At 57.4% G+C, this 12,665-nt stretch overlaps 1 protein-coding gene across 1 annotated transcript in view; it reads left to right on the top strand.

Annotated features, from left to right (window-relative positions):
* Nucleotides 1-12,665, top strand: part of COBL (cordon-bleu WH2 repeat protein) — a 110,820-nt gene that overhangs the window by 46,959 nt on the left and 51,196 nt on the right. The window contains exons 3-6 of the mRNA XM_058678157.1: nucleotides 3,143-3,353; nucleotides 4,082-4,310; nucleotides 7,872-7,969; nucleotides 11,280-11,354. Of these exons, the coding sequence (XP_058534140.1) occupies nucleotides 3,143-3,353; nucleotides 4,082-4,310; nucleotides 7,872-7,969; nucleotides 11,280-11,354 (613 nt within the window). The remainder of the gene's footprint in view (nucleotides 1-3,142; nucleotides 3,354-4,081; nucleotides 4,311-7,871; nucleotides 7,970-11,279; nucleotides 11,355-12,665) is intronic.

The following is a 12,665-nucleotide window of genomic DNA, read 5'->3' on the forward strand; positions in this document are numbered from 1 at the left end:
CTCTTGACTGGCTGCTGTGCCCAACTGTGACCATGTGTCAGCAGCTGCTGCACCCTCACAGGGCACAGCTCGAGTGGCAGCAGAACCACCTGCCATGCTGTGATGCACCCGCACCAGTGCAATTTCAGGTTAACGCTGGTGTCAGTGAGTCTCACGGTTCTGTGGCTGTGTCAGTCTGCTGTCTCTATTGCTGGCTGTTGTGACTGTTGTGACAGAATAGCACACCCGGAGGAGAAGCATCAGAAAAACGACATCCGGGGACTTTGGCAGCATGCAGAGGTAGGTGTGTGTGGGAACCTGAGACGAGCAGATGACAGACTCCACACACGAGGGCTGGCCCTGGAAAAGCAGCCTGCTCTGGGCTTGGAGGTGACAGAAAGATGACATCGGGGGCCTTGGCAGCACACAGAGGTGTGTGAGGGATCCTGAGGCAGGCGTGAGTGTCCATGGCCTCATCGGGATGGGAAGGATGACAGATCCACACGTGAGGGCTGTTCCTGGAAAGCAGCCTGCGTCACCGGTGTGTGCAGGATGCTGATTTCATGGCATGGCACTTAGATGGCGCCTGAAGCCCTACAGGCCTCTCAGCTGTTTCCTGAAGTGGCCGGCTAACAAAGGAGGGGTACTCCAGATGCCCATCCAGTGGGCAGAAGGACACAGGCAGAAGGCATGGGGGACACAAGGGCTGTTGGCTTGGCCTCAGGGTCCACCTGGAGCTGGCACAGTCTCCTTGGCAGACGCGACATCCTCGGTTGCGTGAGGGGAGGCCGAGGCATTTCCTGGGCCACCTGCCCAGAGTGGGGCCTGCTGTGCCATGGAGGAGGAGGGGAGTGTCACAGCAGCCGAGGGGTCCAGGCCCAGAGCCTCAGTGTCCTGGGGCTGTGCACCGGACACCAGGTTCCTAGATCGCGTGTTCCTAAGCACATGTTCCCATGAAACTTCATGAGTTCAAAATGTGTTGGATGATTACAGGTTTTAGAATGATTCTAGGATGTGGATGGAGCATTATCAGTTCAGTCTAGTTTATTCACCATTCTCACATGTGGGTCCAACATTTCTGGTTGTGTGTGTACATATATATTTTTAAGAAAATACATGTGGGGGCTGAGGCAGGTCCTAAGAGCAGTGCCGGAGGCTGCCACCCTGTGGCTAAAGGACCTCACTGCTCCCATCATGCTGTCGGGGCAGGAGGAGAGCTGACCGAAGTGGTGTGAGGCTGTGTGTTCTGTGCTGAGTGCCCTGGGGCTGGGCAGGGAAGGCAGACTCAACCTTTACAGAGCTGGGGACACCTGCCCTGGTTCTCAGTCACCACTGTGCTTATGCAGCGGTTGGCTCCTTAGCTCAGGGCTCTGCAGCTCCTGGTCCCTGTAGAATATCTGGGGGTGCAGGCAGACCCCACCACACACACACATTGGGCTTGCCCATTCCCAGGCACAAGGGGAGGAGTTCCTGGTGGCCCCCCAGCCCCAGGCTGTCAGGAAGGCACTGATGGAGGCAGCTCTGAGCAGTCACAGCCACAGCTTGTCCCCGCATTGGGTCCCTCTCCCCAGGGCTGGAGGAGGGACCACATGCTAGCCCTTGGGAGGAGGTTGCTCTCCCAGAAGCTGCCTGCAGTTGGGTCTGGTTAACTTGTGTCTTCATTTGAGCCACCCCTCTTAGCGGTGCAGAGGATGCTGGGACCACAGAACCTTTGATGGTCCCATGAATACTAGGAAAACTGTCAGCTCCCGGAATGCACAGCCATTTCCCTGGTACACCTTCTGCCAGCCACCTGCCTTGCCTGTGGAGATGTGTCCACCTCATTTGTGTCCTCAAGCCCAATCCAGGAGAAGCTCAGAAAAGCCACTGGATGTCTGCTTAATGCTCTTAATGCTCCGTTCTCCTGGTGAGGTTGGCCCTGTGTGGCGTGACTCACGGAGTAGCTGCTGTGAGCACATCACCCGCTGGCTCCCACCGAGGGTGCCTGCCTGTTGGCCTGTCAGGATCACGGATGTGAATGTGCTTGTCTGTCCACTGATGGAACTGGGTTCTGAACTGCTGGCATTTGTGAGGCCTGTAAGAGGCTTAGTCGGTGCAGAGGCTGTAAACAGCGTTTGCACAAATTCTGAGGTCTGGGGAAGTGGATCCCCAGAGGGTCCGCTGCTGTGTATTACCTGGGCACGGGGTCCATGTGCTGATTGGACTGTCTTCAGCGCCCACTAATTCACTGGAGTGGCAGCATCGCCAGCCTGCCTGTGTGGTTTTCCAGGCCCCTTTGTGTGATGGTGAGCTCCGTTGAGGGCCTGGCCCTTGTTGAGCCACCCTTGCACCCAGCAGTGGAGCCCACGTGCTCCTGGTGCAGAGTATTGTAATGTGCGGTTAGCTCTGCTCCAGCCATTGGTTGACAAGTTAAGCACTATTCCTTGGGGACAGTGACCCGATCGTGTGTTGCCTGGAGTTTTTGTCCCACTGTTGTTTCAGGTCATATTGACTTCACTGATATCTGGTAGAAATTTCCATAGAATCTACTTGGCCCTGGAGTTATCTTTGTATGTGTCTCTCTGTTGAGGATTTCCGGTCCCCTGATTCTGAGTATGTGCCTGGGGGTGCTGTGGTGCACCACAGCCTAGAACCCAGCCTTCATGAGAACAGTGTGTGTGGGAATAGCTGAGCGTGAGCATCTTGTACCCGTCAGTCATGGCGTGTTAAGCCTGATCGTCAGCGGTGGCGTGTTAAGCCTGAGACCTCACACTGTGGACCCGCACATTGAACCAGATGTGTAGCCGTTCTCCCAGTTGTCACCTGCTTGCTCTTCTCATGGTGATGCTGGAATTAAAGGTGGCAGTGTGCTTCTGAGGGTCACGCGTGAGCCGTTAAGGCACCGTGGCAGTGTGCTTCTGTAGGGTCACGCGTGAGCCGTTAAGGCACCGTGGCAGTGTGCTTCTGTAGGGTCACGCGTGAGCCGTTAAGGCACCGTGGCAGTGTGCTTCTGTAGGGTCACGCGTGAGCCGTTAAGGCACCGTGGCAGTGTCTTTCTGTACGGTCACACGTGAGCCGTTAAGGCACCGTGGCAGTCTTCTGTCATCTGCATGCATGATTGCTCCGCCCCGGCGTCCCTGGGTGGGAAACCATCATCGTTATCATCACTTGTTTCCGCTTGCAGCCAGGCCATGATGGACCTTCTGGTTGAGTTGTGCCTTCAGAACCACCTGAACCCGTCTCACCACGCCCTGGAGGCCCGGTCTGCAGAGACGCAGCAGGCGCTGAGCTTCAAGCCCAACACCTTGCTTGGGACTCTGAACGTACACACAGTGCTTCTGAAGGAGAAGGTCCCAGAGGAGAAAGTGAAACCTGTGCCTCCCAAGGTGCCCGAGGTCAGTGGCTGCACCGGGCCTGCGGGGCGTGGCGGGAGGACGGGGACGTTGAGGGCCCAGGCACGCTGCGTGGCTGAGACCTGTTCCCCAGGCTGGATGGAGTTGGGCCCTAACCTGGGTTTTGCCAAAGAATCAGAGTTTGCGGAACGCTGGGCTGTGTTGTGGCATTGGCATTGCTCCGTTGCACATTGCTGACCGTCAGGAGTCTGTTCAGACAGGCATGGCCTGGCGCTGTGACTTCCGGAGTGGCAGCTGCTGGCCACAGGTAGCCGCTGCATGCCTGCAACATGGCCAGTCCTGTGGTGTGGTGCACCTGTGGGGATCTCCATGCTTCCACAAGTAGTCAGGGTCTGTGGAAGATTTGCACAGCTTCCCAGAGAGCGGAAATGTAGGGCATTTTCCCCATGAGAAGTTGGGACATGGGTATTTGCTCACTGTGTTTGGGGAGTTCCTCATCACATCCACAGCTTTCTTCTGAGCTGGGAATTTTAGTGAAAATCAATTCCTGAAAATCAGTTCATGTAAGGATGTAGTCTGGATCAGTTAGCCCCAGCTGAAAGTCACGCTGCTCAGTCCTTTGGCACTCCTGAAAGGTCAACTGAATTTCTCTGCTTTTTGAAATCGCAGTCTGCAGGTGGGTGTCACAGTGCAGTAGGCTAAGCTGCCTCCTGCTGCGTGGGACAGCCATGGTAGCTCACACAGCCACCCCATCTGCTCTGTTCTCACAGAAATCTATGCGCCTCGTGGTGAACTACCTGCGGACACAAAAAGCTGTTGTGCGCGTGAGCCCTGAGGTCCCACTCCAGAACATTCTGCCCATCATTTGTGCAAAGTGTAACGTTAGCCCAGACCACGTGGTTCTGCTCAGGGACGACATCAACGGGGAGGAGCTGGAGCTGTCCAAGTCACTGCACGAGCTGGGACTGAAGGAGCTGTACGCCTGGGACAACAGAGGAGGTGAGCGCTGCCCCTGCTGCCCGACACGGGCCAGCACATCACATAATGGACATTACACGTGCACCGTCCACCTCATACAGCACATACACACCTCAGACCACACACATATCACACACACCACAGACCACACACACACACCTCACACAGACCACACACACACCTCACACACCGCACACACACACAGACCATACACACACCACAGACCATACACATCACACACACCATACACATATCACAGACCACACACCTCACACACACACACATCACAGACCATACACCTCACAGACCTCACACACACACACCTCACACACCACACACACACACACCACACACATCACACCTGTCACACATCACATACATACCTCACATTATCACACATTTCATGTTCACTGACCAGACAGATAGGATCGGGATGGTGCCATGTCCATTTTCAGAGGACAGCCCCCACGTTCCTAGGCCCCAGCATAACCTGACTTTGACGAAAGGGTTGTGTCCCAGTGGAATGGAAGCCAGTGGACTGTGCTCCTTCAGTGGCCAGCACACGGCCAAGACAAACCCTGCACCGACCAGGGCCAGTACTGCACACACAGTGCAGATGGACACTCTCCCAGCGTCCACAGCTCTGCCCCAGCTGCTCAGTACCTCTGCCTGGCCCTGCCAGCCCTGTCTGATTCTGCTTTCGGTGCCACTGTGGAAGCAGAGCTGCAAGCCACTAAGCCAAAGCAAGCCCACACTCCAGTCCAAAGAAGAAGGCGTTTCTGCTATGTGCAGCAAGTGCTGTTTCAGAAGACAGCTGTCAGACCTGCTGCGTGGGAGAGGTCACATGAGACCTGCCCGCTGCTGCAGACTGACCAGGCAGGCCCCTGGCCTCCTGGCACAGAGGCAGCCAGCTCAGCTGTCAGATGTCAGCCACTCTCCAGCCTCTGAGTCCTCTCCCCACACCTCCCAGACCTCCTGTGAGGGGCCCTGTCCTTCAGCTGGGCACACTTGATCCCCATCCCTGCCAAAGGCCCCGCGGGGTCATGCTGCCCACCCCAGCCTTTGGAAAGGTGAAAGAAACTTCTGGAAGTTGTCCCTGGGGCCCCTCACCTGCAGGCAACCTCAGCAGCCGTCTGCCTGGGTGACCCTGGGTGACCCTGGGGAGACGTCACCCTCCCCAGGCCTCCCTGGGAAGGCCCAGCTCCAGGCTTTGGCTGGCTCACACCTGAACTCATGGCCTGCACAGCCCGGCCGGAACCCCGGGAGGTCAGGTCTGAGACCCACACTGCACGCAGCTACCACACCTGTGGCCAGCTCATGCCTGGCCTCATGGCCATCACACCTGCGGCCTAGGCTGGGCTGCTGTGGGTCTGGAGCTGGGTGTTCACCTCCTGCTTCCCTACCTCTTCCAGTTCTTCTGACCAAAACGCAGTCTGAGCCGTGCCTGAGCCGTGGAGGTACCGTGAAGGGCGGGATGCTGCGTGGGGGCCTGCAGGCAGCCTGGGGGCGCTGTAGAGCTGACCTGAGGTGCTGCTGCAGTGTGCTGTGTGTCCGCACCTGTGAGAGTCAGCTGTGCAGCTTGAGTGTGGAAGCCCTGAGGGATGCCACAGCGGAAAGCCTGGATGTCACTGGGGCTGGCGGAGTGGCGAGTGCGGAAAGTGGCCATGCCTCTGTGACCCGTGCTAACTTGCCCTTGGGGTTCCTCCTGCATGTGGCGGAATTGGAGTGTGAGGTTGAAGCTTTCCTAGTTAGCATGCCAGTGACTGGTGCTTCTGTTCAGATCCTGTCGGTGAGAGTTTTCTCCATAGACAGAGATCTGTGTCAGGAAGGATATGTAGAAATACGCACATAAGCGTAAGAGTCTTACACACATCTGTGTTCCTGTGCACACACACAGGTAGAGCGGAAACAGGTTTAGCATGCACACATGCAGTGAAAGATGGATTACATAATGCATGATGTGTCTTTGATTTTGAAGAAAGATTTTTGTCTTGTAAGCGTTCACAACACAGATAGTATTTAAAGAGGGAAACGTCCAGCAGTGCTGGTCCCGAATCTGGGACTGTGAGTGAGGAGTGGGTGTCGGGAACCCCCGGAGGCCTCTTGCCCACTACTAATGTGCCCCGTGATGGTGCCAAGCAGGCCATTCAGATGGGCAGACTCGGACCAGGTTACACTGGCGTGGCCATGCGTGGGCACTCAGCCCACCCTGCAGTCTGCTCTGATGGCACAGTTGGCGCCTGATACCAGGATGGCATTCCCACCTTGTATCTAACCAAGCCTCCTGTGGGATATGCCATGCCCAAGGGGCACGTTGAAGCCACAGATGAGCCCCGTTGAGGAGCCACTTCTGAAATCAGCAGTGAGCCTGGGCTCTGCCACCTTCACACAGCCATGGGCAGACACAGTCATTTCTGGAGCCAGGGTCACCCGTGCACCCTTGCTGGGGTGAGGTGGGCTGTGTGGTCATGGAGCAGTCCTCAGCCCAGGGAGGGAGAGATGGCAGCCTGGCATTTGCTATGGCATTGTCAGTGCCCTTGGGCCTGCTGGGACACAGCCTCTGTGCAGGAAGCAGGCCCCTCCATGGGGTGCACTCGTACCTGCACCCAGCCATGCACCACTCAGCGCCATGTTGATGTCCGAGGTTCGGGTTCTCCCTGATGTGGACCTGTGACCAAATGGGCCAGCAGGACATGTATGTGAGTGCATGTCTCCCACTCTCACCGTGCTGAGCCGTCTGCTCGTCTGGATGCCGTGTGCTGTGAGACCCCTTGCATGTGTTTGCCGGCAGTGTGGGCCTGTGTGCCTTTCAGGACAGTATGAGGACCTGCGAGTTTGTTTTGTTGTGACCAGGGGGCTGGCAGGTAGTGATACCATCCCGGCTGCAGTGCCCACGCTCTGACCTGTGCACACCCTGACTCCGAGTAGGCGTGCCAGCAGATGCTGAAGCCAGCTGGGCCGGTGGGCTGCTCTCCCTGCAGGCCCGTGGCTGCCCATTGTTCATGGAGAGGGCCTGGCCTCCCCGTTAGATCCCGATGACAAGAACACCAAGATGGGAGATTGAGGACTGAGAGCCCTGGGGGCGAAAAGAAACAGTTGCCCCCAGTGGGAGTGAGCTCAGACCACATGGGCTATCTCAGGAACCCGTGGGTGGCCCCAGCTGTGCTGGACTTGGGCAGCAAATCTGTGGACCTGGGCAAGCTGTTCCTGAACCTCCCCTGGTTCAGCACCACACGTGGCGCCTGGCCCATCCTGTGGCCAGCCCAGGCTGTTGCGACGCTGATGGCCTAGGTCCAGAGCTGACAGGAACTTTCTTGTCAGTAAGTTGTGTGTGATCGCACCACGGGATGGAAGAGCTTATTGGGCTGGGTGGGGTGAAGTGATTGTTGGAGTATGTCCTGGTTCTGACGGCCTTGGCTGATGCAGGGAGCTCTGGAAGCAGTAACCAGAGATTCTCTTTTCTCAGAGCCGTGGAAGGGTTACGAGGAGGTTGCTCACTCCACCATAGTTCCCGAGTAAAGTCTGGAATTGTTTCAAGGGCAGAAAAAGAACTTTGTACTCTTTTTGTTGTTGTTGTTCCAGGGACTTTCAGAAAATCCTCACTTGGCAATGAAGAGACTGATAAAGAGAAGAAGAAAATCCTGGGATTTTTCAAAGCTAACAGAAGAAGCAGTCGTAAGGTAACGGACTGCGCGCACTGTGAAGCGTGGCTTTGGCGTGCGTGGCTGTGACTGGGAGGGGTCTGTCCCGGGCCTGTGCTGGTTTGCTTCCAAATGTGAGAAATTGCGGCCCTGGCTTCCCCAGCCCCCAGGGAAGGAGGGAGTACTGCTGCAGCAAGCCCCGCTGGAGCTTCCGATGCACGGTCTCAGGCAGGATGGGGAGTGCCGTGCAGGGCGGTAGCTGGGGATGGAGGCCGCGTGCACATCACGCCTGCACCACCAGCGTCGTCTGACTTGTCATTCCAACATAATGTTAGTGTATAAGAAACAGGTAGAGTGTACAGGGGTTGGCTGGTACCGTCCGCCATTCTGGACACCCACTGGGGTCTGGAGAGGTGTCCCCTGGGGCAAGGGAGGCCTGACCCTGGTTTGCACTTGGCCATGCGAAGCCACCTCAGTGCCCAGCAGCCAGAGTCGGCAGCCATGGCTGTCTGGAGCAGCCAGCCCAAGGGCCTGGGCACTGGCCCGTCCCCAGTGCTTCTGAGAAGTTTTGTTCCACAGTAGGATCTGGGCAGGATCTGTGTTGTGTGTGTCTGACTGATCTTTATGAAATAATTCCTCAGATGCATAGTTTGGATGCAATATCAGGCAGGTATGTAAAGGTGTAGTACGACAAGTAGAAATGAATCATCGGGCATGGAATCTCAACCCTCCGTGTCTCTGACCTCCAAGAGAAGGCAGTGCTCATTACTGGCTTGTTTTATTATCGTCTGGAATTTTTCCTATTCCAAAGATGGCAGAAGCATCCCTTGCGTGCCAGGCTCAGGGCCGCCAGCTGGTGTGAGCATGGCTGCAGCCACGAGGCTCCTGACCAGGCCGCGGTGGTCCCTGCGCTGGGCCTGAGGCTGGTGGCTCATTTCCCCCTGGCTCTTGCTGGGGGCTCCAGTGTGGCTGGGCAGGGCTCTGAGAGACTGGAGCGAGCTCAGGTCCCTTCCCCTTCTGTTGAAGGCATCACTGCTTGTCTTGGGTCTGGCTCCGATCCTGTGTGCTTGCAAATGGATGCAAGAACTCGCCTCTCCCCAGGTGGCCTCTAAGCGCCTCCCAGCCTCCTCACCCTTCTGGGCAGAGGACCAGAGACTGCTTGGTTAGCTTTGGAATCTGACTGTGGGCTGTCCGTGAAGGCTTCTTGTTGTCGCTGAGGAGTGTGAGGGACACGACCAGCACTACATGCTGCCAGCTCCGCCACCATGTGCAATGTGCTTCCAGGGTTTTTCACCTGGAGTTCTGGCCCCCTGGAGATGAGGACTGGGGTGAAGGAGAGCGCGGGGGTGTAGGACTGTGGGCGGTGCCTCGAGGAGCCAGCCTGGGAGTGAGTGGAGAGCCGAGGTGGGAGGCAGAGCTGGCGTCGGACCGCACAGGTTGGGGTGGGCTTGGGGCAGGGTCTGGAACACCAGAACTTTCCCAGGAGCTCCATGGCTCCCCCCTTCCTGCCCCAGGGGAGGCACAGGTGCACCCTGGGAACATGGCTGCCTGGGGCAGGAAGGAGTGGCAGAGCTGTAGAGATGACGCAGCAGGCAGATGTCCCAGGCCACAGGTTCCTAACTCGATTCCTGCCTGCCACCCACCAGGCCCGTGAGGCGGGTGTGGTCTTCAGCAATGATGGGGTACCTGCCCACCCTTCCCTGTCTCTCTCTAAGATTTTGTAATTTTTATTTGAAAGTTGCATTTGATGACGAGAGAGAAAAGGCCTCCCATGTGCTGGCTAACTCCCCATATGGCTGCAACAGCCAGAGCTGTGCTAATCCAAAGCCAGGAGCTTCTTCCAGGGCTTTGAGTGTACAGGATCCCAAGGCTTTGGTCCATCCTCTGCTGTCTTCCCAGGCCACACGCAGGGAGCTGGATGGGACACAAACCAGCACCCACATGGGATACTGGTGCTGCAGGGAGGAGGATCAGCCTGCCGTGGTGCCACACTGACGCTCAGGGCCAGTCTTGTAGGGCTGGCTTACGTTTCAGACACTTCTGCCAGTGTCGTAGTCATTCATTTCACGTTGCTCTGAATGCCCCTCCCCCTCACCCACTAATTGCTGTTGAGTGCCCCTCCCCTGCCACCCCACTGACCGCTGATGAACGCCCCTGCCCCATCTTGACCGCCACTGACTGTTGGCTGCCTTTGGCTCTCTGCTTCTTCCTTCCCAGTTTGGCAGCTTGATCTGCTGTGCTCACCTCCTGGCAAGTGTAACTCTCCCAACTCCATCTCAGTGGCCAGAGAGCATGGGAGAGCAGCGCCGAGCTGGCAGTGTTGGTGCCCAGGGTGGCTCTGCAGAGTCCCTGCTGTTAGTCATCTGCACAGCGCCGTGTTGGACTTGCGTGAGCTTCTATGTCTGTCAGTAAAACACTTTGGGGCGAAGGAATCTTCAGATGATTTCTAACGTGCTTTAGAGCTAGCTGACCATCTGAAGACGTGTCTGTGAGCACACTGGGCATGGAGAATTCTCACTTCACCTAAAAGTTACACAACTCTAGTGCATTGCACAGGGCGTGTGTCTCTATATGTGTATTTTAATCTCTTCAAGTATATAGTTAGTTGTTTAAGACTATTATTTGAAAGAGTTACACAGAGAGGGAAAGAGCTCTTCCATCCTTTGGCTCACTCCCCAAATGGCTGCTTCCACCAGGGCTGGACTGGGCTGAAAACAAGAGCCAGGAGCCTCATCGGGGTTTCCCATGTGGGTGCAGGGACCCACACACTCGGGCCGTCCTCTGCAGCTCCACAGTGCACCGCCAAGGGGCTGGATCTTGCAGATGGTGTTTAATGCACTGTGCCACAGCGCCAACTCCAACAGGGCTGAAGTACATGAGAGCAGAGCCCTCCTTCTGAAGCTCTTCCATGCCACGTTGAGGCACTAATACAGTTCCCAGTTTGGCTGCCACGCTCCCAAGTCTCCAGGGGCTCACCTGTGTGGCTGGGAAGTTCCAGCACTGACCTGCAGATGGCGGTGTGCTTCCTTTTCCACGTGTCTGTGGCTGACTGGCGACTTCACCATCTTGACGAGGCAATCATCTCACCTGTTGGCTGAGCTAAGGCCTATGCCCCATGGCTGTTCACAAACTGCGTGTGTGCCCTAAGCTACTTCAGGAAAGAAGAAAGCACGCTCCAGTGCCCAGATGTGACTCTGAATGCTGGCATCCCGACCTGGGAACTCCTGGGCTCAGGCTGTCTGGGAGCCGCTCCCAGCTGCCGGCCTGGCCAGGTCCTGCTGAGGGGGCGTCCCCCCTTCGTGAAGTCGCTGTCAGCGGAGGTGATAGGCACCTGTGTGTTTTGTTGCAGGCTGAGCAGCTCGGACCTTCAGGTGCAGAGAGCGATGAGGACGCCTCGCAGCCGGCCACAGGGCAAGGCCTGAACGTGAGTACCAGCAGCCACTTCCGCTACCAGGCAGGCGTCTCGCCGCCAGGTGCCACTGTCCACAGAGTGGCATGGGGAGCTTGCTGTGCACGCAAGGCGTCCTTGCTGGCTCCCAGACTGTGTCAGGTGGACAGAGGCCCCTCAGAGAGCACACCAGGAACAGGAGGATTCCTCGCTCCCTCAGCCCTGGGTGAGGCCTGCCTGCCTCTCAGCTGCTCCTCCAGCATGCAGCTTCTTCCAGGCCCCAGTGATAGGGAAGTGTAGGGAGCTGGGGGCAGGGCTGACTGGGACAGTGGGCCCCGGTGTACTGCCCCTTCTCTGCATTGGCCATGCCGCATCGGGGAGGGGGCATTATGTGGGGAGCTGTGCTGGCCGACATGCACACACTCCTGCTTATCTTACACCAAAAATGTGGCATCATGGGATGACCTGGAGAACAGCGCTGTGTTTTAAAAGCCGTCTGCTGAGGGACATGGCCATGGTGACCTGTGTCCGCAGGCGCTCCCGGCAAGCTGGCCTCTGGAGTTTGGCCTTCGCCCACCCCTCACAGCTGGCCGGCTTGCACTGCAGCAGACCCAGGCTGCAGAGGGAGGCCTTCACGAAAGAGCCACTGCCTCTGTGCAGGGATGAGCTGGAGCTGCTGCTGGTGTGCCCTGTTGCCATGGCGACAAAAGATGCTCTCTTCGAGCCCCTGGCCGTATTTGGAGTGGTTGCCATAGCGAGAGCTCTGCGGAAGCTGGTGGAGCTCCATGAGGGACCCTGGCTCTCCCGCCTCCCCCCGCCCCTGCCCTGGGAGGCCACCACAGCATCAGATCCAGCATTCAGGAGCACAGGGATGTCCAGGGAAGCCCACCAGGAAACAGCGCTTCTGGAGGTGGTCACAGGAAACCACATTGGACCTCGGGTCCCTTTCGCCGCCCTGGAGCCAGCAGTTGGCCACATTGGCAGTCACACGGCCTTCCCTGGTGCTGCCAAGGGGTGGCAGTGTTAGCACAAGCGCCAAGATCCAGAAGAGACTGGACCATTCTGGTTTGGAAAAGCTCAAATCCTCTGCTTCACGATGTTCCCAAAGCAGAACCGGCCCCGAGGTCCCAGGCTGAGCCGGTTCCTGGGACCAAGAGCCCTTTGCTAGGTCCCCAGGGCTGAGCCGGTGCCTGGACTGAGAGCCCTTTGCTAGGTCCCCAGGGCTGAGCCAGTGCCTGGGACCGCGAGCCCTTTTCTAGGTCCAGGGCTGAGCCGGTGCCTGGGACCGAGAGCCCTTTTCTAGGTCCAGGGCTGAGCCGGTGCCCGGGACCGAGAGCCCTTTGCTAG

The sequence above is a fragment of the Ochotona princeps genome, chromosome 20 (genome assembly GCF_030435755.1).
Source record: "Ochotona princeps isolate mOchPri1 chromosome 20, mOchPri1.hap1, whole genome shotgun sequence".
NCBI lineage: Eukaryota > Metazoa > Chordata > Mammalia > Lagomorpha > Ochotonidae > Ochotona > Ochotona princeps.